Source organism: Dermacentor albipictus, chromosome 1 (assembly GCF_038994185.2).
Source record: "Dermacentor albipictus isolate Rhodes 1998 colony chromosome 1, USDA_Dalb.pri_finalv2, whole genome shotgun sequence".
Classification (NCBI taxonomy): Eukaryota; Metazoa; Arthropoda; class Arachnida; order Ixodida; family Ixodidae; genus Dermacentor; species Dermacentor albipictus.
The window spans coordinates 270,754,003-270,779,893 of NC_091821.1; the positions used below are offsets into that span (position 1 = coordinate 270,754,003).

At 47.0% G+C, this 25,891-nt stretch overlaps 2 protein-coding genes across 7 annotated transcripts in view; one reads left to right on the forward strand and one right to left on the reverse strand.

The window, feature by feature from the left end:
• LOC135916335 (heat shock 70 kDa protein 12A-like) overlaps positions 1-25,891 on the reverse strand; it is a 184,703-nt gene that overhangs the window by 110,491 nt on the left and 48,321 nt on the right. The window contains exon 1 of one of the 4 annotated variants that reach the window (XM_065449709.1): positions 17,907-18,352. The exons of the other annotated variants lie outside the window; for them this stretch is intronic. Within the exon in view, the coding sequence (XP_065305781.1) occupies positions 17,907-18,093 (187 nt within the window). The 5' untranslated portion in view covers positions 18,094-18,352. Of the gene's footprint in view, positions 1-17,906; positions 18,353-25,891 lie in introns of those variants that run through there. 4 annotated transcript variants of the gene reach the window in all.
• Positions 1-25,891, forward strand: part of LOC135915289 (uncharacterized) — a 223,993-nt gene that overhangs the window by 9,382 nt on the left and 188,720 nt on the right. The window contains exon 2 of one of the 3 annotated variants that reach the window (XM_070531325.1): positions 2,273-2,317. The exons of 1 other annotated variant lie outside the window; for it this stretch is intronic. Coding sequence is in view for 1 of the 2 variants with exons in the window: in XM_070531321.1 (XP_070387422.1) it covers positions 2,286-2,340 (55 nt within the window). In the remaining variant the exon portion in view is untranslated. Of the gene's footprint in view, positions 1-2,272; positions 2,341-25,891 lie in introns of all 3 variants that reach the window. One more of the 3 variants, XM_070531321.1, reaches the window with a different exon arrangement.

Here is a 25,891-nt window from a genome sequence, read left to right on the forward strand (position 1 = left end):
GACAAAACCGCCCGGTGCGCTGGACGGCTTTGTAGGTTGCGCTTCCAGTAGCGAGACGGTCGTGCGTCAGCGCGTCATGTCCTTTTTTCTTCAACGCCAGGATGTGTTTGACGCGCCTGCACGAAGTGGGACGCAAAATAAATGCTGGCGTACGAGGAGGTGGACTGCGGCACATCACAAAAAGAAGACAGAAAGGAAGTGAAAGAAAGAAAGAAAGAAGAAAAGAAAGAAAGAAAGAAAGCCACAATACGGGTCCTTCAGAGTCACTATGTACATGCCTTTCGTTTTCGCTGCTTCTACCGTCGGCTGCCGTTTCTAAGTTCTCCGCCAACCGTTGCCTCTTCACGAAAAGAGCAAAGCCAGATCCGTAAATGCACAATAACACTCATTCTGCAAGTAGCAAGTGCTGCCGCTAAAAACGATATAAACGCTTGCGGTCCAGCAGAAAGGCCACTGCGACTGTGCTGCGCGATGCAATCAAGCAATATATGCGAATTTCATGAGCCAAATCGAAAAATCTTATTTCGCGATATGTACAAGCGAAAAAGTGCGGAGGGCAATGAAGAAAAATAATGCAGAATAGTGCCTCAACGACCGCACGAGATTCGTACAGCGGGTGACCTTTATGTTTATTTCTTACTGAAGCACTCCTTCATGGCTTGAGCCGGAGGCCTCGGCGTGACACAGCGGAGTGCTGGGAGTGGAGAGGGTGTTTTTTATGCGAGAACACCGGACGCCGCTCACTTGTTGTACAAGCACCGATCAAGGATTCAACAGGACCGCGCTATAAATAATTATATATAGGTAATTTCGGACTCACTCTTCAAAATGCAGTCTGCAGAAAGGGTAATCATGAGGGTCATCTACTCGAAGCAAGCAATACAGCTCGTATGAGCGGTCGTAAATACCTACGGCGAATAACATGTGGTGCATATAAACATAGTGTGCCGAGTTATCAGTGTTTGTGTGTGTGTACAGGCAGTTTTTTTTTTTAGCTGCACCCAATTTTTTTAAAGATTGCCTATATCGCAGATAGAACAATTGTAACCCTTGATCTAAATTACTCTACGAGGCGTCCATTGCTCCCACGAGAAATCAAAATGTTCAATTGAATAAGTAACGTAATTACGCTAATTAACTTTGTAATTAATTAATATAGCCACATATGTCGATCTACGAATTATAGCTGCTGAGTTAGCACGACGTATCCATCTGAACCAAATTCTCTGGATAGCACCAGTTCTGAGATGGTAATTTTCAAAGTGTCTGTCAAAACGCACCGACGTTCCAGTTACTTTTTTAAGGAATCGCTGTTTTATACATTGAAACACGAGAGTAACTGTGACTGCGTCATCAACTGAGACCAGTCACTTTTTTAGGAAACCGCTCTTTTATGCATTGAAGCACAAAAGTAACTGGAACACCAATGCATTTCCGCGGACACTTCGAAAATTAATATCTCGGAACTGGTGCTGTCCAGAGAATCCGTTACAAGTGGATACGCCGTGAGAACTCAGCCGCTATAATTCGTAGATTGAAATATGTGGTGTAAAGCAATTATTTAGAAAGTTACTTCGCGTAATTACGCTAATCATTCAATTCTACATTTTGATTTCTCGTAGAAGCAATGGTCGCCTCATCCAGTACTTTAGATCAAGGGTTAGAATTGTGCTATCTGCCATAGGATATCTTTGAAAAATTTGGTGCAGCAAAAAAAAGAAAACACCGTGTATATGCCAATAATACAAAGAAACTGCTATGCGTTACTGCCCTAATCATTTTGCCTCGTCAATATGATTTCTTGTCAGGAGTACGGTGCGTGTCCCGATGGTGTCGCTTCAGTTTGCCGCGCGCCTTGGCCGCGACAGCGTGCCCGAGCGAGTAGCGACGGACAAGCTGGCCCCTCTCGGGCGCGGCTTCTTTTTCCCGCGAGGCAGATGACGTTGGGCAAAGCAGGGCGAAAGCTCGCGCTCATGGCACTGCCTTTCGCGCCGATTGTTTCCTTCGGAACAAAGCGAAAGGCGCGCGCGATCTGGGACAACCGGCGGTGGTCCTCCCGTTGGAGAGGTGCACCGAAACAGCCATCGAACCGTGCCTCGGCCAAATATTGGGCGAAACGCGCCGCCCGCCCGCGCCGGTCGCCGGCGCACGATCGGCGCCGCCGCTCGTGACCCGCGGGCGGGGCAGAGATACGCCGCCCCTGTTGCTGCCGCATGCGGTGGAGATGGGAATGACTCCGGATCCGTGGCTCATCTTTCTGTTTTGCTTGCAGCTGCTGGTGGACCATGAAATTTGGGCGCTGGCGTTGGAGAGCAACGTTAGTACTCGCCTTTATGTCCTGTACGTATCGAGCGGCGATTCCGGGAAGGGATCACAAATGCTTCGCGGCAGTGTTGCAACACATACAAAGCGTAGGAAAGAACAAACAAAAATGGACCTACTTGTTTTAATGTGTTAACGTTAGGAGCGTCTAAGTGGAAAAAGAGCGGCAAGCCGGTCACGTGGTAGAGGTAGAGAGAGGATGGGAGTGATTACAAGAGCGTGTATGTATGTGTTCAGCTGATGGCGGTCTGGTTGAGACCACCGTCAGTTGCATTTAGCTCTTCGAAGAAATCGGAACTGTGTCGAGCGAGCTCCTGAACACTTGCCTGAGCTTTGTAATGTGGTGAACGTGGTTTAAATTGTGGATCTGGGACCTCAAAGAGGTGCGGCGTAATGCTAACGCATTTCTCTCACATTTACAGCTACGTCACCTCTGAATCTTTTTTCTACGCTTTGTATGGGCTGTAACACTGCCATACAGTGCTATAACCCGTCATACAACCCGCCAGGAAACATTATTGCGATTTGCGAAGCTGATTTGCCTCTCCAGGTCAGTGAGCATGCATTGCAATTGGTCTCCTGAGTTACTAAGCAAGGCAATATCATCAGCGAATCTCAAGTTGCTAAGGTATTCTCCATCAACTTTTATCCCCGATTCTTCCCACTCCAGGTCTCTGAATACCTCCTGTAGACATGCTGTGAATAGCATTGGAGAGATCGTATCTCCCTGTCTGACGCCTTTCTTTATTGGTATTTTGTTGCTTTCCTCATGGAGGGCTACGGTGGCTGTGGAGCCGCTATAGATATCTTCCAGTATTTTTACATATGGCTCGGAAGAGAACAGCAGTTTACGATAGCTAGCGCGGCACTGGAAGTGGTAAGGGAATACATCTACTTAGGGCAGGTAGTGACTACGGATTTGTATCATGACTGAAATAATCAGAAGAATAAGAATGGGCTGGGGTGCGTTTGGCAGGCATTCTCAGATCATGAACAGCAGGTTGCCATTATCCCTCAATAGAAAAGTCTATAATAGCTGTGTCTTACCAGTACTCACGTACGGGGCAGAAACCTGGAGGCTTACGAAAAGGGTTCTACTTAAATTGAGGACGACGCAACGAGCTATGGAAAGAAGAATGATGGGTGTAACTTTAAGGGATAAGAAAAGAGCAGATTGGGTGAGGGAAAAAACGCGGGTAAATGACATCTTAGTTGAAATCAAGAAAAAGAAATGGGCATGGGCTGGACATGTAATGAGGAGGGAAGATAACCGATGGTCATTAAGGGTTACGGACTGGATTCCAAGGAAAGGGAAGCGTAGCAGGGGGCGGCAGAAAGTTAGGTGGGCGGATGAGATTAAGAAGTTTGCAGGGACAACATGGCCACAATTAGTACATGACCGGGGTAGTTGGAGAAGTATGGCAGAGGCCTTTGCCCTGCAGTTGGCGTAACCACGCTGATGATGATGATGATGATGATGATGATGACGACCCCCGATGAGCTTGAAAGAAAAATGCGTTGTCCCGTCCAATGGTACAAAGACTATCATCATGAGCAATGGCTCATGACCCCTAAGCAAGTACAAAATGCAATGGCTCATCCCTCTCGCAATGCCGAGGCTACAAGCCCTTAGAAAAGTGAAGCGTACAGTGCATACATTCATTGGAATCACGCATACAACGAACAGAAACGTGGTGTCTAGTCGAGTATGCAAAACAAAACTAAAAAAAACACGTGACCTTCTCATTGGCTCATACCCCCGTGAGCAAGCAGAAAATACAATGGTTCGTACCCCGCAAGGCTGAGCCTACAAGCGCTCAGCAAAGTGAAGCGAGCAGTGCATACATTCATTGAAATCACCCATACAATACACAGAACAGCACACGTTTCAATCCTCTGCTGAGAGGATGCAGCGTAAAGTCGAAGAGAAACGTCGTTGGCGCGAACGCACGAAGCCGCAGCTAAGCATCGAAAACGAGCCTAACTGCGAAAGCAGCAACGCGACGATGCGAGACGGCGCGTTACCAAGTTTACAGCAAGCTTTCGCCTTCACGTGTTACAGGAGTGTAACATGCTGCCGAATTTTTTTTTTTGCTAGAAATAAACCTTTTTCTGCGCCAAATAAATGGCCAAACTGAATCTTGAAACGAAGTAAACAAACAAACGAACAAACGAAAGACCCCACCAAACTAAGTTTGCGTTACACTTAGTGCCTCTTTAAGTGTATGGGCTTTGCTTCTTTGCTCGATGGCATGTTCCACGAACTTAGTGTTGTTTATTATAGCAAAATATACTACGAAGAGTATTTTATATGGACTTCGCAAATATGTGCTGTTAGTTTTTTTTTTTTCGTGGTGCATTTTTGAACCAGGCAAGGCTATCTGCCTTCGCAGCACCATACCATCATAGCACATCCATTTATATCCGGTCGGTGAAGAAATACAAAAGCCTATACTGATATCGCATCATCATAGCCAAACAGCGTATGGTACCCGTATAAAATGGCGTATTGCAATGAACTCTCTTTAGAAAGAGGTCTACAGAACGGGGAAAAACCTCGATGTACGCAATGTTTCAATAAATTAGCGGTGGACGTGACGACAGTTGCTCACATAGGGAGAAAGACAGCTTGCAACCGGCACGATTTAGTCAAATAACTCGAAGCAGATCGTGCCCAGTCAGCCTTGTTATTTTCCGCATTATTTATTAACTAACAGAATTTTGCTGTGCATGCTGCTTTAGTTTGTTAGTCAATTTAATCTGCAGTGTTCCATGCTCAAGAGACGGACGTGAAAGCATCACGAGTAGCAGTTTCATGGAGTATGAAAGAGTTGCTCACGATAAAATTATTATTATGGAAGTGCAAAAGATGCGGCGAATATTGTATGGCTCTTGTATTGTATGGTGGGTGATTGTTGAAATGAATGAATGAATGTTTATTTAACTTAATGTTCAAATGTCGGGCTGTGTCCTGTGAGGGACACGATGGTAGCGGGGAATGCCTCGTAACTACCTTGTAACTCTTCAACGAGTGTTCCTTTGTACGAACCCAAGGGCAGTATGCTGCCGCGAGGCCGACGGTCGAGCCCGCGACCTCATGCACGGCAAGAGAACGCCGTTGAGTCACCGTGACGGGTGCCTTTCATGTATGGGCGCGTTCGCCTCCGTCGTCGCAACTGGCTTCGGGCAGTGGCACGCCTGTTGACAAAGGGCTACTGCCCCAAACGCGAGCAGCGCTGGGCGACGGTGGACGGGGCTTTTGTCCGGAGGGAGCCCACCTCCACACGTCCCTAGCTGGGCTGCATTGTCTTGCAGGCCTGTCTCTTCGGCCACCGGCGTACGCCGGTGCTTGTACAAGCAGTCGCTACGCACGAGAGTGCGAGCAACCAAATACCGCGCTCCCACGTGCGTGTTCTTGCTTGTGCCAGGCTTCCTCACTAAGGTCAGCATCTCTATACAGAGTAGAAGAAAGCGGCCATTTACAATGATGATTCGCAGTAGGCGCCTCAGACTTTTTACGAATAAGTTGTTGCACGAATAATTCTGTAAGGATCCATTGTCACAAGACACACTGTAGGGTGGATTTACGACATAGAAAGTGTGAGGTCATGTCTTTTGTTTCGTCGCTAAAATCGAACTTGGTCTATTATTGAAGCGAAGATGCCATGAAAAAGTTGCGCCATTACCAAAGTAATTTCACTCGAACGAGCTATGCCGCCCAACGATGAAGGTCAAGAATATACAGGCTGATAACTTCAGCCAGTCTTGACAGTGCACCCGTTTACGCGCACATCCCGAGTTTCTTCACTGCTTACGCGGACATCCGCGGGCGACCCAGTATCTGCACGCGCGTGACGCGCACGTGTGTGTGCCAGAACGCTGCCGCCACATCCCGTCTACGGTCCATTGACATCCCCGCCTGAGCGCCCCGCACAACGGCTCAGATGTGAGAAAAGAAAAAAAAAAAGACAGTACGTGTATATGTCTCTCGGCCGTGACTCTAGTGGACACCCGTAGACGCGGCGTATCATGTGCTGCCCGTTGTTCTGAGGCTGCCGCTTCGACACTGTAAAGTACACACAGTTGCTCAAGAAACCCACAAGGGACGCCGCTTTTTAACGTGTTTGCTCCAACGCTGACTGTTCAGCAACGATGTGCACCCAACGAAGGTGCCTGAAAAACTGACGGCGTGCAAGACATGACCGGTGTACCGAAATGAAGAAAACCGGGCCTAATCCCTACCATTTCGGTACAACCGGTATCATAAATTGTATTTTTTTCTCAATAATTTGGAATACAATCACCCTGAATGCGCAAGGTTATTTGCAGAAATAATGGTAACAGAATCGGCACTGTTTTTTCCTGGGCGTAATGGAACTGCGACAATGCAAGTTTCGGACTCCCCACCATTCATCAGTGCGACGTATAGTTGAGATTCAGTAACCTGCCCCTGATGTCAAAACAAAATCACGTTTTATTCAGTAGTTCATTTTTGGTGAAACGCTCGTTAAGTAATATTAACACTAACGTAACAGTAGAGAGAAGGAGAGGCACACACGTACATTTGATTACTAGGGTTGAGGATTGGGCGAGTTGGTATTGCATTCTAAAACTGGTACAGCGCAACATAGGTAGGAAGAAACAGGCCGAGCCGGCCTGTTTCTTCCTTTCTATGTTGCGCTGCACCAGTTTTAGAATACATTTAATTACTTTCAGGAAGTGCAAGTAGAGAGTGCATGTAAGCAGCAGGCTCAAAGTGCGTGGGGTTTCCCGACACCATTAGTCCGCATGCATCTCTCATTCTCCCTTATTTATTTTCATTCCTGCCTGTTAGCGCATGCAAATGGATTTGATATGTTGTGCAGGCAGTCGCTTATATGGTCGCGTTGGCTCTATACCCACACTTCCCGGAACGCAAACATTTCCCGCGCTTCTGCGCTGAGATATGAAGCCCTTGTTTGCATTAGATTTGAATATTTATTTTTGTATCACCACTTTACAAAACAGGATCACTTCATAAACTGTCGTGAAAGAGACGTCCATCTGCTTGCGTTCGTTCTGCGTGTTCGGCTGCACTAGACCGCCGAATCTGAAGTGTATGTGTGTGTGTGAGCTCGAGCGCGTGTGTGTATGTGTGTGCGCCTGAGTACGTTTTCTTTTCGACTGTCCCTCTGTGAAAATGAGGCTATGCAATGCCATCAGTAGTAATTGGAATCAATCAATCAATCAATCAATCAATCAATCAATCAATCAATCAATCAATCAATCAATCAATCAATCAATCAATCAATCAATCAATCAATCAATCAATCAATCAATCAATCAATCAATCAATCAATCAATCAATCAATCAATCAATCAATCAATCAATCAATCAATCAATCAATCAATCAATCAATCAATCAATCAATTCTTGCAATATTGAGGTGTTAAAGGGCGGCCAAGAAACGCAGAGACATTCGGTGTCACTCGCATGCTTGCGCACAAACCTTCCTGGTGGACTCCCTTTGATGACTTCACGCGCTACATTCTTCTGTAATTGCATCCTTACCTTATGTTGTTCAAGTAGGCTTTGATCGAGGTAACGAAACGCCTCCGCCTCTCTGTTAGGTTATAATTATGCATGTCAGAAATAGACTTGTACAAACGAAGGAAAAATATAATCGATTATATGTAAACGGCCTGCTGAGGTCATTTTGCTCAATAATAAACAGTAGATTGACTCTTGAAAGAATAAGAAAGCCACGACACCCGCAGCCTTTTGAACCTTGCCATTTTATTTCCCCCGATTCCAATACAAAAGATCCATCATACCACTCAAGCAGTCCTGAAAAAGCAACGAAACAAACACTCGATTTCGCCGCATCACAAACTCTGGAGGCTCTGGAGCAAGCCATCGTGCACTGACGTATGCGGTGGGAAAAACACACATGGCGCGCGCGAGGCGACGGGTGATGTCGCTGGCGATATGGCGTTCAGGTGTCCGCTGCAGCAAGTAGGAAGGCGTTCTCGCCAGCGCCACTGCCTGATTGACAGGGGCTTCTCCAGGCAAGCCTCAAGGGAGGGGCAGCGAGCGGCCATTGACCCGCGACCGCGCACTCCGAACTGCTGCGGGAGCCCGATTACGAAAGGATAACAGCCGCCAGTCTTGATGGCACGTTGCGTGCCATGTGCAATCGGCGTGGAACGCGGAGCCGCTCTCGCCGGGCCTCTGTGATCCACAGTGAGAGCACTTGGGGCACGGGGTGGTTAGCCAGAAGTGTAGCATGACGTCAAATGACGGATAGAGAAAAGCAAGCTTCGTATTGCTTCTACGAGCAATCAACAATGCGCGGCCCTAGTTACATTTCAGTAACTAGGTGTGGTATGTGACGTGTAATTCTTACGGTGGCAGTACTGAAATCTTCTTAAGGTGACGTAATATTGAACAACGTCAAATTGTGCTTAACAAGGGGGAAACAAAATTGGCGGATTCCGCGCATATGCCTGAATCGGTTATAAGCGATGCTGTCTTGGGCGTTTACTGGGGCGCTATAACGTAAAACTATTCCAAACTTTTCTATTCCAGTTCTGTAATAAGCCCTCCGCGATTGGTCAAAAACATTTTTGAACCACATCACTTCACCTGTCTGTCACGCGACGTCACGAAAACCGCGAAAGCTCCCCATCTGATATGACGTGTACAGACTGATTATGCATGATTTGACCGAAAAAAGAAACATAGTTATTTCTGATTCTTCTCCTTTTCGCCATTAGCCCCCGGCTATTGGTCAAAAGTCTTCGGGCTGCACCCACTTCACCTGCCTGTCTCGCGACGTCACAAAACCGCAAAAACTCACCTCGTCAAAGTGTCGTGTACGCAGTAAAGATGCATTAACATGCCGAACAAAACTGAATTTTCTTCTGAATAGACGCAGGCTGCCCCGTTCCGAAAGGAATAAAAGATGGCTGCCGCCGGTCGCTCAGGCGCTTGCTACTCGCACCTGCCGGATAGCATGGGTTCATTTTCGTATAATAAAACTTCTTGTGTGGCCATGTAACGTTTTGGAGCACTTTCGGCACGTTTTCGACCTCATTCTGCCAACTCTTCTTTGCTGAGGATCCGTTTTAGCGTCATTCTTAAGCTTCCGTTGCATGCCGCCGCGATTTTCGACCAGCCCCCGCAAGGTAAGCAAGGGAAAGCGGAGAAATCGCAGACGCCGGCACCACCTTCTTGATCCGGTTATCGATGTTCAGTGCAGCGGCTCGGCCCTATTGAATCCCTCTCCGCTTGAGCGTGCTCCTCGCATCTTGTCAGCCAAATAGATAAGACAAGCCCTTGAGTGTAGGCAATGTTATTCGTTTTTCAAGCAAACAAAACTTACCTCCTATGAACGAGGACAGCGCCTGACTGGTCTGTTCCGACAACCCTGCGGGTGACCGCCCGGTGCTTGCATTGGCGGTTACGAAAATTTGACGTCAGGAGATTGGAACAAAAATATATTGGAATAGTTTTACGTTATAGGGCCCCTGAAATAGTTGATGTTAATGTTGAACCCTTTTAAACATCAACATGTCTTCACTTCTTCCCTTCTATGTAGCTCAACGCTTCTAGATCTATACATGCTGTGCTCTGATTTCGTTCACTTAACTTCTTTCTCCCCACTCGGCTCCTTTCGTTGCTGACTTGTTCGCTCTCCACACTCGGCGGCTTTTGATACCGACTTTTTCACTTCTCTGTAGGCGACTTCTTCACTGCTTGTCTATTCGGGCATTTACCAGTGGTACGTACCCATTTTGGGGTATATCTGCCAAGAACGTTCACACATCCCAGTTGTAGTATAATTGGCGAGGCAGCAGCAACCAGCACCCACAAAGTGGGCCAAACCATGGAAAGGTGAATCCTTCACCTTACCGTGGTGTCTAAGTAAGTTCGGCGATCCATAAACGCGAGGTATATGTATACATCAGCCTCCAGAGATAAACGAGAGCATGCCTTTCGGCCAACCCGGGACTGCATGTACAAAAACCTCTTACGATAGATTTGTTCTTAAGAAAAAAAAATTCTACCCGATGTTATACGTGGCAACGAGTCGTTAATTAGCGAAAATGCATTATTTACTTTGAGCTTTTAGTTTCGGCGGGTTCATCGTAAGTGGGAAATTCAAGCAAGCTTTCCGTGCAAGCCGTGTCAACTTTTGGATCTGGGAAAATGCAATAAGCTACAGAACTGCGGCACGACGAATTTCAGCGATCGGAGAGCGCGAAAGCGAAACTGCGACATAGCCGCGCCCCTCGAGGCGACGTTCTGCGTACGTCAGCCAGCCTGCGGGCGACGAGGAGCAGCTGCACTGCGCGTGACGTGAGTAGAACGTCGAGGGGTGCGTCGTATGAGGATTCACATCGAGATCCTTTTTAAAAAAAGTCATTTGTAGATAATCACAGGTATGCTTCACGCGTGACAACAGCAACTAGTTTCTTCGGATGATCGTCACGTGTTGATTATGATGGTTTCCATGCAACGGCGTATAGCCAAGAAATGCGCGTGCGATACGTATCGTGCCAGCGCCAACTAGCTATTTGAGATGATTGCCGCGTGTTGATGATGATTATGATTTCCATATTATGGCACATGCGGACGACGGGGCGTCGATCAAGAAGCGTCCGGCACATTTGAAATAAATAAAAAGAAATTATAAAATATAAGCAAACGTAAGATTTGCCACACTGCGTACCAGGGGTGCGCGAGAGCACATGCGCGCGAGTTGCTTCCTTTGCGCCAAAGACGCAGGAATGAAACGGGCAAATTTGTAGCATCTCATTAGCCACTTCAACGAAGCATTCCAACATGTGCGTTGGACCTGCGTAATTATTACATCCGGCCCATTGCCGTGCGCTGTGGTGTAGCCTTGCCCAAAAGTGCTAATACCACCCCACCCTAGACCTGAGCTAACGTTATTTTTTCGATGCTACAAAAAACACTAGCGTTTGCAGCCCTCCAGATGTCTATCTGTGTCACCTCACTTAGGTTTTCACTCAACGCCTGCTGTCGCATGCCAGACCACCAGCCAGGCTAACATCTACAGCTTCTCATTAAAGTGAGAATTTTTCTAATCTCTCCCGCTTTCTCCTGCATCGACGAATCATTTAGGAGAGCAGTAGGGCACGCCAGAGGCCACATATTTGAGCGCTTCTGAAGTGAAGCAACTCCATTTTTGTTCCACTGGGTATGTACCCATTCTTGTCAAATTCCTGAGAATGGATGGGCATACGCAATTGTGACATAAGGAGTATAGAGTCGTTAAATGTATTCAGATATGTGTTCTCTGTTCATACACATTTCATTAGCGTTCTTCCTTCGACAAACATCTCTATCGCACTTCTCATACAGAGCTGTATACAGGTGGCGAGACCATGGCGGGTCATCCGCTGCTGCTGCTACCTCGCTAGCTCAAGGAAGCTTCGCGTCATTTATCTGAATGACGCGAATGATGCAATGTTGGAACAGTGCGTTGTATCTGCGTGTGTTTTGTAGTAGAAAACAATGGATGTGTTCGAATATCAAGTAGAAATACCGCACCATCCGTCCGCCACTGAGCCTATACGCTTCTATAGTTTCAACTGTACAAAATACGCGTACTACGTATTTTCCAGCGTTTAATCGTCGCACTGTTACCTTAGATGTTTCGTCCGAATCAGCCGTCATTATTTCGGAAATATACACTATACACGGACTGAATAGATGCTTCTTACTTCGACGGAACATCCATCAGTACTTCGTACCTGACTGCCAAGGAGAGAGCAGTATATATCTCAGGAACTGCCCAAAAAAGCAAGCCTGTAAGATGGCCAGATAGCACAGGGTCTTTATGGTTTTGAATACTATACATGGACCCCCACCCCCCCATCAAGCCATCTGTGAAGCTTACGAGACCTTACTGCAGTAACCATATTTTGTTTCCTCCATCCTTGTTACTTCTTGAGTATTGACTGTTATACATGGTGTGTGTGCGTGTGCGCGTGTGTGTCTGTGTTTTACTTCAAACACTTAAAGAAAAGCATACAAGATTTACTACAATCACGTCACTACAGATGTATTATTTGCCCAGGAGAACATCATTTGAAAAAAAAAGAAAGCTACTTATTCACTAATAAAACTAATTACATTAATTGAAGTGTTAGTTATACACTTTACGGCGCATGTTTATATTAAAAAGTTCAAAGAAATCGTCGTAAAACGCTAGTTTCGTGTTTTAACATTTCAAAATGAGCATGTAGACCGAGCTAACTGCCATGGCGTCAAATTAGTCATTCAATTACCTGATTACGCCCGCACGGCTCGCGCTGCACCCCTTCCTGTGCCATGTTCGGTGCCGCGTTCTTAATCAGGTGAACAACAATTTGGCGCCAGTTATTTTGAAATGAGGCCATTTTGAAATATAGAAAAAAGAAACAAGCCTTTTAAGACGACTTCCTTCAACTTTGCTATAAACATGCGCCGTAAAGTTTGAAAGTACGAGTAATTTAATGAGCTGAATTAGTGAATTGATTACATTAGTATTTTCGCACATGATGCAGTGAATTCATTCTCTGCACATGCGATTCATCTGCAGTGAAGTGTTTCAAGTGAACACACACACACGTTTTCTTGCGCTGTTTGTACATGCAGTAACCCACTCTCGAGAAAGCAAGACTTGAGGTCAGATGTCCTTGCTTTCCGAAGCTTGAGTACTGCTGCAGAGCTGAGTGGTACTACACGTAAGGTTCGCGATGAAGTCACGTGGACGGTCGTCTGACCTTACCTTGCTGTGTGTGTGCTTGAGCGGCGGGACGTTCTTGGACAGTGGCGGTGTCCTGCCTGTGCTTTAAATTTCGCACTTATAAGCATGTTTCTTGCCAGATACACACCTCCAGCGAAACTTTTATTTTTCTTTTCTCTCTCTTTCTTTCGCTCCTCATTATAACACTGGGAGCATAGCATGCAAAGCCTGTCTGTATATAGGTCACCCTTTCCAGTTACTATTAGAGCTTTCTCTCTCTATCTTCCTGGCTACCGGAACCAAAGAAACAAACTTGCATTTCACGCTTCTATTTTTTTGAAGACTCAGTGGGGTGTATTGACACCCGTTTTAAACGCAGTTTTGAACCGCTTTTGATATGAGTATACATTTTTCAAACTCTACATAACCTAACGTGTTATTTTTTATTGAGTTTTCCGTTATTATTCTTCTATTAGCCCTGAAATACTGTTTTGTTATTACCAAATATTGTCCCACGCTCTCTGTAATTCTATTGGTTATATTTTACTTTGTGAAAGTTTCTTGTTCACTGACCTCTCGCGTGCAAAAGTATTTGGTTTGTCCTTCGTACAATTTCAACACCACATTACCGTATGTTAGCGCATTTCTTACAGTGTCCTTTTTGTATATGTATTCACATATTTATTCTAATTATTGTATAATCTTTGAGTGTACTCTCCCCCCTTACACAATGCCTCTAAGTGCTTGTTAGGTATCTTTAAAGAAATAACTAAATAAATAAGTCTCCCCATAAGTACCAAAGTTTATGACGCAACGGTGCTTCTGAAATATCTTGAGAGACCTTAAGAATAAGAATCAGAAATGATTTAATTGTTAATCTTGTTGAATTGTTTAACTTTTAATTGTTGCCTACTTTCTCACTCATTGACGTACGTCTTTAGAAACTTACAGTAGAATCTAACTAGCATACACCGAGCATCTTAATTAAGATATACGTATTCTTTAAGGGTGCGCGAATAATAATTTCTGACACCGAATTGAATAGGAATTGAAGACGGCCAGAAGAGAATAGATTCTAATCGAACATCGAATAGTTTCGAATACCGAGCAGCCATTGTCATAATTATAGTAAAACCATCTTCACATCCTAGTATTCATAACGTTAGAAAGTTTATATCATTACATTACAACTAAGCGGATCGTTCGCATAATCAGGACTCTTCGTGGAGCTCGAATGATCAACCGGTAAAGTCTAGTTCCCTGAGCGAGCAGCCCGCTCAACTACGTAAGGTCTTAAACTTTATGTCTACACTACGCCAGCAGTCGTAGGGTCGTCTCCTCTGAAAACTGAGTTTAACACAGCGTTGAGGGAAAGGTCGGATCGAGAACAAATCGCGCCATATTGAGGGCAAATGCGCAACACCTGCTCAATGGTCGGCGAGTGTATACAAGAGAGATTGTAGGCCATCGCCCGCTGCGCTCTATCGTCACAGGCCGAGCGGTAAAGCAAGGCGATCGAGCCCCGTTCTGCCCTAATGTGGGCGCGGATGCTCTCCGCCGAAGGAGAGAGCGCGCGAATGCGTCCAGCACGCCCGCAGCGCTGTGCAATATCGGCGCCGCCGTCCTTCGCCGCCGTAGTACACACGAAAAGGGCGGCGGCCCACTCTCCCGTAATCCTGCCCGCATCTCGCGCGCGCGGAATGCGGCCCGCTGGCCGTCTAACGACGCCGGCCACTCATGACCGAGCCGTCAAGAAAGCGGCTGCAATGCGTCCCTGCGTTTCGCAACAAGCGGGGAGCGCTTCAGGCACACTTCCGCTTGGGCGGACGTTGCCACGGGAATGGCCGCCGCGCAAAAGCTAATACGCCTCACGATGCTTTCGTATGTCGCCGCGGCGGAACGCTACTATTCCCTTGTACAGCTACCACCGCCAACAGTTTTAGAGCGAAGCTGTATATGGCTAGGGTTCCATGTATGCTTCGTGTCCCTGCGTCAACAATAAAAAAAAGGTCAGCGTGGGCCGATCCCGAAGGTCGTGCGATACCGGGCTGACCCGCGGCGGAGCGGAAGAAGGCTTCAAACACTCCGCCCCAGTAACAATGATAATGAATAATAATAAATGAAATAAACATATCATGATTTCCATGTATTTGTCGTGTTTATGCGTCAGCAATAAAATAAGGTGAACATGGCCGATCCCGGAGATAGTGTAATATGGGGTCGACCTGCGGCGGAGGTGAAGCAGGCTTCAAGCACTCCGCCAATAATAATAATAATAATAATAATAATAATAATAATAATAATAATAATAATAATAATAATAATAATAATAATAATAATAATAATAATAATAATAATAATAATAATAATAATAATAATAATAATAATGAAATAAATTAGTCAAGCTGCATTGTTCCAAGTCGATGGGTATACTGGAATCGTCTGTGAACAGCACATGGACTCACAAGCAGGAGGCGTTGCCACATATGCAAAGAACAAAATGTATGTACAACCACAAACCTTTGACTCGCAAGAGGACAATGCCACGTACTATGGGGATGTCTGTTCCGTACCAAGGAAAGACGGAATTGTGATATGCACGGCGTGTATATCTCCAGGCAAACCCAAGTGTGATATCGAGAAGCTCATGACCACGCGCTTTGCGTGGGTTAGCTCTGATGACACTGTACCTGTGATCATCGTTGGATACTTCAATGTGGACATTTCAAAACCAGAAAAGAAATGGTTTACTCAATATGCTAGAAGAGTTCGGTTTGAAGTGCCACATCAATCCAAGTAACTCAACTGCTCAACAATGGTCATATATAGGTTTAACTTCGGCAAAGAATTTCTCTAAGGTTATAACTGAACCAATCAGTGTATATCACAGTACTTACAAAACGATCGTCACTGCAATTACCAAATGATGAAAATAAATACATGTGCCACTGTCTGCATATACATGTACCCATACAAATAATACATGTACCCCTGTGCGATGTGCTACAGCTTCACTGGTCATCCACCTTCACAGAGTGAAATGGCTCCTGAATGCTTTAATATGCTGGAAGCGTGAAAGGTAGATGTTTGGGCAGTCTTGAGGATTCAAAGTTTCGCTCATTCCTCTACCTGTAACTAACCTATAGTGTACGGTAGCAAAGGGGCCAAAGTATGGTTAACCTCCCCGCCATCTCTTCCTTCTCTCTCTCTCTGCTTAGCTCGCATAGTCTTTTCTCCAGGCATAAATTGCGAAAAAAAATATTTGAGGCTGAATTCGCAAAGCTTTTCTTTCGTAAGTTCTGTTTGCTACTGGACGGTCGCCTACGCTAGAGTAGTAACTCCAACATAACGAATATCCTTGGATTTGTCCATTCCAACAGTTCTAGCGTGGGAACTCTTTCGTGAATACGAACCTCGAGCCCGTATTTACAAAAAGCTCTTACGCCAAGTTTCTTTACAAGAAAACACTCTGAAATATCATAAGCTGGGCATATCGTTAGCGAAGGCGACCGGCCAATGGCAAAGAACACTTAAGAACGCAAAACATTGTGAATTCGGCCCGAGGGCCCGAATTCACAAAAACCTCTTGTTGTCTGTAAGAGAAAATTTCAGCAAATCCTGATGCTTGACATATTATTAGCGATTAGGGCTGAGCACTGGCAAAGATCCCTTACGAACGACAAGATGCGCCCTGGTATTGTTGCACCATTCGTAGCCTGTAAACACTTGACGCCGATAGTACACCTATGTCTTCAGTGAAGTTGGAGTTGGCACAAGCGAATACTTCCTGAGGGATGACGTAATCAATAAAGCATGCACAATTCGCTGGAAATAATTATTTGGGCTTGGAAAAAAGGTGCCGAAAAGTCCGCAAAAGGATTATTACTGCTAAACGTATATTTCACAAAGACTCGTTGCCGTCTGCATGCTTGTCAAATAGCGGTAGAACCAATGTGACGTGTCCTGCTGTTCAGATGGCTCATATAGTATTTCTGTCAAGAAGAACCGTGTCAACGCGCATGGCGCAAACCAAGCAGATGCAAAACGTTGCACGACAGTACAGCGAGCATTCCGCTAGCACTGCGACACCGCTTTTCACCTTTTTTTTTTCTTTCTCGCGTACATCTCTCGAGCGCTTGTTCAGAATGCTGTTGTCACATTACGTGCGTTTCGTAGCGTTACCATGGTGCCCGCTGCAGCTGCCAGATAAATTATTGAAATTCTTCACGGAATACTTGCACACGGGTTCGGTGAAACAGGCAAAGAAAAAAAAAGAAACTGTGGGTTGCTGTATATTGACAAAATGTCACGTTATAAAATGCAAAAAAAAATTCTATTTGCTACCAATACATCAACTGCGCACTGAACTTTCTGCACGTAACTCGTACGAAAGCACTAATTTGCAATGTGCCGGCTCTAGTCAGAGAAGTACAACAAAGCTGAGCAGGCTGGTATGCACCAGCCGCTCAGTGGCTCCGACTTTCGATTCCATAGATCACGGATTCGCTTCCCGGCCGCGGAGGCGGCGTTTTCATAAGGGCTGAATGCAAAAACTCTCGTGTAGTGAGGCGCACGTTAAAGAGCACCACTATGGCGTCTTTCATAGTTTGCTGTGTAGCTGTTGAATCCAAAACCCCGTCAATACCTCCTGGTGTTCACTGCGCTCTCGCCATTTAGCACGGGCAACGTTAAGAGCAGCGGCGGAGTAGCGTCGCACTGCGATTTCAGGAAAAGCTGGCTTTGATTCCGGAGTGCGCTTGGCCGCCAACGAGAAGGAGCGAAGAACCCGCGCTTCCGCGTTGGTGGGCGATCGGGCACAGCGCGAGGGGACGCGCTGCAGCTCACCTTTCATCTTGTCGCCGCTTCGCCTGGTGGTCTTGACGAACTTGAGCAGCGTGGCAGCTTTGGCGTGCAGCTCGGCCGGTATCGCGAGGGGCGCCGTGGACACCCGCTGCTGCTGCGCTGCTCCACAGACGCCGGCCTGTCCGTCGTCCGCCGGCGACCGCGAGAATCGGGCGCGGCGGCCTCGCATGCGGACCAGGTTGCTCGCCTTCGGCGGCCGGTGATGGAGCGCGCGGCCGGCCCCGTTCCCTTGAACCGGCGATCGGCTCTCACGCTTGGCGGACCCCTCGCCGGACGACGCGCCGTTCGACTCGGTCGGCGCCGCAGCGCAACATCCCGGAGCCACGCGCCGAAGGTGAAAGCGTCCGGGTGTCGCGGTGGCGGGCGGCGCCCGGCTCGACACGGCCGACGCGTCCGGGATCGCGCGACCGCAACCGCCGCACTTCCGACGAGTTCAGCGCTGCTACCGCGAACGGATTTCCTGATCGGGGTCGGCGTCGGACCAGCGGTGCTGACTCGAGGAGCGAGAACTCCAGGAACGCACTGGCTGAAGCTCAAAGGGATCCTCAATAAGCCCGCTGCTTATTATCCTACGAGTCGTCGCATCCAAGCGGGAAGTGGCCCGACGAAAGGAAACCAATGATTCGAGGCCGTCAAGGAGCCAGCACCCAATGAAAAGTTGCTGGGAACATGTTGGGTAATGAGCTTTCGTCTCTTCTGGTGACTGATTTGTCATTGGCTTGAGATGTTCTACCACAACGCAGAAAGGAACGCAATGCTAAATAGCCACAACGAAATGGTTAGGGCCAAGCGGAGCCACCGAAGAACGACGCGGTACTCAAGCATGAAGCAAAGCATCGAGCTTACCGTGACATCTTATGTTTGAACACTACACCTGAAGTTGTGCCTATAGCCGATGTTTGTTCGTCACTCGAAAGACAGGGAAGCCGCCTATATATGCTAACGGAGGTGGTCCGAACGTCACAGTTTGGAACACAGGCTTCTTCCTCCTTGGGAAGAGAAACGAAATTCTCTACTGAGGCACGGGCAAAGCAGTACGGTGGAGTCACCACAAATCGCCGACGTCCCTGCCATCGCGCGCGTTGCGAGCTCGACGAGCAAGGCGTAGTCCGGAGCGTCGTCCGCGAAGCCACTCTTGGAGGCCGTCACCGCCGGCGAGGACAGCGTCGAATGCAGCCGCTCGGAACCGGGCTTGGACAAGAAGGGCCGTGGCGCTGTTCCGGACTGTCTCGCGGGGGAGTCATCTCTGGGCGCCAATTAGCGCCCGTGCTGCGGCGCGAGCCAACGACTGTGGTCACGCGGTTAATTGGGTCAGCAGAAGACGAAGGATTCTCAGCGAGGGACGCTCGCGACCGAGCGCACTAATTGGAAGCGCACAAAAGCCCCTCTTCCAGATGGAGAACCACAATCGCGAGCCGCGGACGCGCCGTGCTTGTTTCTTGAATGGTCCCGGCATAGGGACCCGCGGATATACGCAAGAGCATAGCTGGCACAATGGCGCCCGCTAGTCTTCACTGCGTCTTCTGCACACTGCGCTATGCAGTGGCTCAGAGCAGTAGTCCACGAACCGTGGGCTGGTTGATGCGGAAGCATCGAACCCTCATAGCGGCCAAGGGCAGGAGTTCACTGACCATGGCCCTAAAATGAGAACATCCATTGCAATATATAACTAACTAATATATAATTGCGGTATATCAGAAATATCACTAACGTAATAGTAATTGGTTTGGTTCCGTCTGCTGTAGACCTTGAGGAATGGAGTTCCGTTTCATCTCTCTCGCCGGGTGCATACCTTCACCCGACACTCTCACCTAGCATGCGGACCTCGACCCCTTTAGGCAATTTCGGCGCGCCGAGTGGTCGAATCAGGCGGCAAGACAAGCCACTAGCGACCTTCAAGATATCCAAGCTCAGCTCCGACGGAGGCCACAGCACGGAGCTAACGTGAACAAACAAGTTACGTTGTTGCCTCTTGCGTGCTGCTCGCGTGCCTAGCATAACACCAATTTGTTAAAAACCGGAAGGCAGCCTATCTACAGGTGAAACTTTGTAAGCCACAGAGTTGTAACAAAACTTGTTGCTGAGCTAGTTGGTTCATGACTTAAAAACAAAAGTTACGGCGCTAAGCTGACGAAGACGTAGTAAGACACAAACGACATATGCGGGCGCCAACTTGCAACTGTTTATGCGCCCGAAACCGCACAATTTTATACAGGAACCTTAAGTGCAAAGTAATCACAGTAGAGATAAACTAGCAAGAGGGATAGGAGGTAACACTGCTCGTAAGCCTGTGATCTGAACAGAATTATCATAGTCGGTACCTAGGAGCAGGCGTGCATTACAGGCGCAATCTGAGCATCCAACCAAATGAGGCATCTGCACGTTCTAATCTTGGTGGCGAATACATGCTATCATTTACGAATGACATTTCTTTGTCACTTAATGCTAGTGACGGCTTGCTGACGCGCTTATTTCCCTCTCTTATTGATGAATAATCATCAGGGGCCGAATTCGCAAAGCTTCTTGTTCGTAAGTGCTGTTTTTAATTGGCTGATCGCCTTCGCTAATAATATGTCTTGCATCGCTTTAACGAACGCTTTAACGAACGAACTTTAACGAACGCTTTAAGCGTAAAAACGTTTTGTGAATACGAGCCTTGATGTGTCCACTCTGTTTATGAGCCTTCCTAAACCCACCAGTTGAGGAGGGAATGAATTCGTCGTTCAGTACGGCCGAGCTCGCTTCTTCAGCGCGAGGAATCAACAACCACAAGCGCGCTGGAAAAGACGCAATCACGTCTACTTGTCTAAAGACATGCGGAAAAATTAACAAAACATTCCAGCTTACATTCGCGAAGGCTTAAATGATATTGCGCGACATAAAAACGACACGGACGTGAGAGAAGACGATACACCAAGCGCTTGGTGTGTCGTTTTCTCTCACGTCCGTGTCGTTTTTTTGTCGCGCAATATCATTTTGCGCTTGGTGTGTCGTCTTCTCTCACGTCCGTGTCGTTTTTTTGTCGCTCAATATCATTTAAGTAATGGATTACCAACTTGCCCGGAATGCTGCTCTCATCGCAAAAGCTCTTACGCTGGAATTGTTCGTAAGTTCCTTTTCCAATCAATCCTGATGCCGCATATTTATTGCCGAAGGCGGCGCCAGACAATGGCAAAGAGCACTTACGACCGAAAAGCATTGCGAATTAGGCCCCTCGTGTGCAAGCGCTCTGTGCCATTGGCCGGCAGCCTTCGCTAACAATATGTCCAGCATCAGGATTCTGTGAACTTTTGTCTTACGAACAGTTATAGCGTAAGAGGCTTTTGTGAATACGGGCCATACATACGGAAAGCAAGACGATTCCTCTTAAGATCAATGTATTTTGATGAAAGCAAACTCCCTTTCTCACTGGAGGCACATTCCGAGGACTGTCCGATACCGAAGCTGGGACTCTCATTCGATGGAAGACATTACAAAGAGGTTTGGCAAGAAAAGGTGGCAATATCAGCGACTCGCCGACTCTGCGAGTTTCTACGCCCTCACAACAGCGACTTTAACAATGTTCTGAGATATACTTGCAATACCATAATATGCTAATATTGCATTTAGATTTCACGCTGTGCTGACGACAAAAAAGTAGTTTGCGCAAGATGACAATAAAAATGTGTGAAAGGATAAAAATATACAGAACAAAATCACATCACAGTAGACAAATGTTACCGACTATCCCATAAGACATCGTTTACGGTAGCAGAGCTTTTTGGAATATTACAAGCTGCAAGATTTATTGCTGAAAGTGACAGAAATCGGCACTGGATGGTATTATATTCCAACTCTAAGGGAGCCCTAGAAATGATAAAATAATTCTATTTTCAAGCAGATTATTCTGTGATATACGAAATTACGTTATACGAAAACAAAGCAACGTATGCCCCCCTTGGAAGTACGCTACGGCCGAGGATGCTCGCCCAGCGAGGAATGACGTGCGACGTGAGAAGCGGCTGGAGAGGGGGCGGGAGCAAGGCGTTCGACTGCGAGCGATGTTTTCCCCGGCTGAGAGGATGCAATGTAAAGTCTAAAAGAAACGTCGTTGGCGCCAGTCTGGCACCGCTATACGAGCGCGCGAAGCCGCAGCTAAGCGTTGAAATGCGAGCCGAAGAAGCCGAACTGCGAAATAAACAACGTCGAGACGGCAACGTAGGGAGGAGGCCTTAAGCTCGCAGACAACGGCTTGCCACACGTTTACTTTACACTGTGGCTCGTTATGTCTTGCAAGAAGTCTGCAGCCACTCGGGAATGCGTTACCAAGTGTGCAGCAAGCTTTCTCCTTTGCGTGTTGCATGAGTGTAACGTGTTGCCGAACTTTTTTTTTGATACAATCTGTGCGCTTGTATTCGTGTGTGTATAGTGTTTTCTTTAATTGTGATCTTTCTTTTTCGGCTATGTTGTTCTTGCGTAAGGAATATTTTGTTATAGCTGGCTCTGATGTGACCTACCTTCCCATGCTTCTATATCTAAAAAGAAATAAAAAACAATAGCATCACAGTTTATGTGCTTAATTATATGTGAAGTACGCACCTTTTCAATAGCTCCAAATTTTTGAGCTTTTGTGATAGTCGTCTGGGGCCGAATTCACAGAGCTTTTCGTTCGTAAGTAATATTTGTCATTGGCCGGCCGCATTCGCTAGTGTTATGCCCAGCGTCAGGATTGCCAGGAATTCGTTCTTAGTAACAATTCAGGGAAAAAGTTTTTTTTGTGGATACAGCCCATGAAGTTAATCTTAAGATTTAACCACCTGACCTACAATCAATTCTACAGTTAAGTAATCAAAAACAGTGAATTTCCTCTGCGCGTTCCTTCATCGAGCCCCTCAGTTCCCCCTGTCCGTCTCACTCATTGCCAAGCGACAGTGTTTCCTCTGGAAACCTTGATGCCTTGACGTGGCATACGAGGGTTCATTGGCCCACTTCTATAGATCACGCACTAAGTGACTGACGTCTGCGGATGATACATCCGTCGCCACAGCAAGGAGAGGCGCCGGTTAACACTCCCAGGGCTATAGTTTATCACATCACATCCTCCGCAGGCCTAACTGAAGAAGGAGGCATCAGGGCCGTAGAGAGCAAGCCACTTGCCATAAAGAAGGGAGCGTAACCGGAAAAGGAGCGACACATATGTATACACAACCTAACGGACTCGTATAACTCGCATCCGCACTGGACGAAGCCTGTCACTGCAACACGACTGAAAGGACTCTTACTACTGCCATAGATAGTTCTTACGTGACGTCATATCCGGATCCCATTTTTGCACCTCCGCCATTACTGGGTACCTCGCTCTCCCATCCCTCTCGCAGCTATAGGGGCGGCGCGTGCTCATTCGACCGCGACGGTATGCTAGGCAGTTCTAACCCGCAAATGCTTGAATCTGTGCGGGGATGAGTAATGTGAGGTGGGAATGGAATTCCGTCCGTGCACTTCGACAACCTCGCAGCAACATTACCGGACCGCGGTAGGAATCAGAAATCCCCACGTGTGCTGGCGTTCACCAATACAAACGGTGCATCTGAAGACGCACGTTGACATCATTAACTACTTGCTATTGTCAACAAGCTATGTTTCACTGCTGCAAGTGGAGGCACACAATTTGTTAGAGGGCGCTTTACGAGTGTATTTGGGAATAATGTGGCCGCGAAGCAGCTGCCGTCGCAATGTGTTACGTAGACCGAGGTGATTTCAACAGTGGTGCATGAGCATACTTGAGACCCTGGGTATGCTTCCCCTACAAGTGCACGTCTAAGCTGATATATATATATATATATATATATATATATATATATATATATATATATATATATATATATATAGCACTTGGTACGTACGCTCTCCGTGGTGTTTTGTGCCGGGTAGCGAGCGCGAGCGTCACGTTAGCTCTGTGACACACGCGTAGATCATACGCCTTACCAGTAATGCGGATGTGGGAATATGCGAGAAAAAGGTAACAGCTTTAAAAAAAAAAATTCCTGGCAGTAATGCAAACGTACCACCAGAGACCAAGTGTTACTACCTTCCCCCAATAAACGACAAGCGGCCCTTTCTGCAAAAACTCCGTAATCATTCATTTATATGTCAACCACTCCCCGTGCCTGTGGCAATCGGCACTTAGAGGAGCTACTCACAATTTATGTAGAAATTGGATGGGCGCCGGTAGCAGTGTAGAACATTGCGGCTACGATTGTAAAGATCGGTACATAAAATGAACAAGAACTACACAAATTAACGGGATTCACAAATCTTCGTTATCATAAAGTGGCGACCACAAATGCGCACGTTGTTGATCCTTCAACTTCGTTATGTTCATACGAGCCAGTCGCACGGTCCACGGTTTTCAAAGCACATAAGCACGCCGCCAAGTTATTATTTTGGGCAAGAGAAATAAAACGAGGCCTGGCTCTGTGTAGGTCGGTTTCACAAAAGTCTTGCTTCTGTTTTTACGCAGACCGGCATGGTGATCATGGCCAAGAAAGCGCAGCAAAATGTATACAAAGTCTATTGCGCAGAACCTGCGCGACTGTGCCGAGTATAGCCAGGGTGCCCAGTCATAGCGGCCGCTTATACCAAGCGGAATTGGTTACGTTGCGTGACGCCTGTGAAGACTGTGTATAACTTACTTCGAGATCACTGGAGCGATCAAGCACTTTTCATATCAAGATCAGGGCGCAGATCTAATCGGGTTCCGAGCCACTGCGGAACCCAGAGTACGGATGGAACTCGAGCTACACCTGTCGAGTCCCCTTCCTAATTCACCATGTGACAAGACCTTTTGCCTGTTACCGTAATAGCAACCAGAAATGCGGTCAACTAACCCAATCTATCAAGCAGAATCTCACTTTGTAGATAACGCCACTCTGCACGCATACCATGTCCCGCGGACTGCCTCGAGTCTGGCAAATCCTCGTCCAGAAATCCATGCAAGACCAACGCGTGCACTTATTTTCAACGTTCTTCCACGTTGGTATATATGATGAATGGCATGATGACCGAAAGTCGACTCCCCACGAGTTCTACTTGCGCTCGCGCACGAGTTCGGCGTGCTGCACGTCTGGCGAGACGAATAGTTGGTAGCCCGCCGTAACCTTTCTACCACCCACTTCTGCCACGCACAGTTCTTCGATAGGAGCCATCCCTGTATAATAACGCTTATTTACCACCCCGTCACTGATGTCGTGCTCGGCGCTCGCGTGCTTGAGTCTCGCTGCGGTCGGCAACACGCGACACGCACTCTCTCGGAGACTTACATGCACGGGCCGAGTATATATATATATATGAGGTAATCCGCCGTGGAACCTTTGCGTGCATTCGCGGGCTTTCGTGCTCGGAAAAACACTTCTATGTAGCACATATTGAGCAACAGAAAGATGTATGGAGAGTTTTTCATGTCGCTCTACAATTTTCTCATTGACACTTTTCATCCAATTGAAATATTCAAGAAGTTGGTTAATTAATACTAATTATCTAATTAGGCGGAATGAAAAAAAAATTTTGAGCATCTCCAAGCGACGGTAAACAACATTAGCTTCGTTCTGTCCAGCTAGGCGGCATTTGCATATTTTAAAACTCTGGCTAGCTAGAACACCCTGTATCGCGGTTGCGCTGTTTACCGTATTATGCTGAAATTTCGTTACAAGCTGAAGTAAAACAGAAATCTCTGTGTACGGCGCTTTTGAATTCTGCGCCCTCCAGTCCCCTTTCCCCTCCACTCCTTCCATCACACGCTTTGCTATATTTGGCCGGGTTCGAAACTGTACATTCCCGCGCCTCAGCAGCGGAACGTCATTATACACAGATCGGAAGCGCAGGTACCTCCCGAGGTTCAGTAATGTCACCGATGCTGTTTAACCTGGCTCTTATTGGATTACCAGCAAAGCTACAGGAAATCGATGGCCTCAATCATACCATCTACGCTG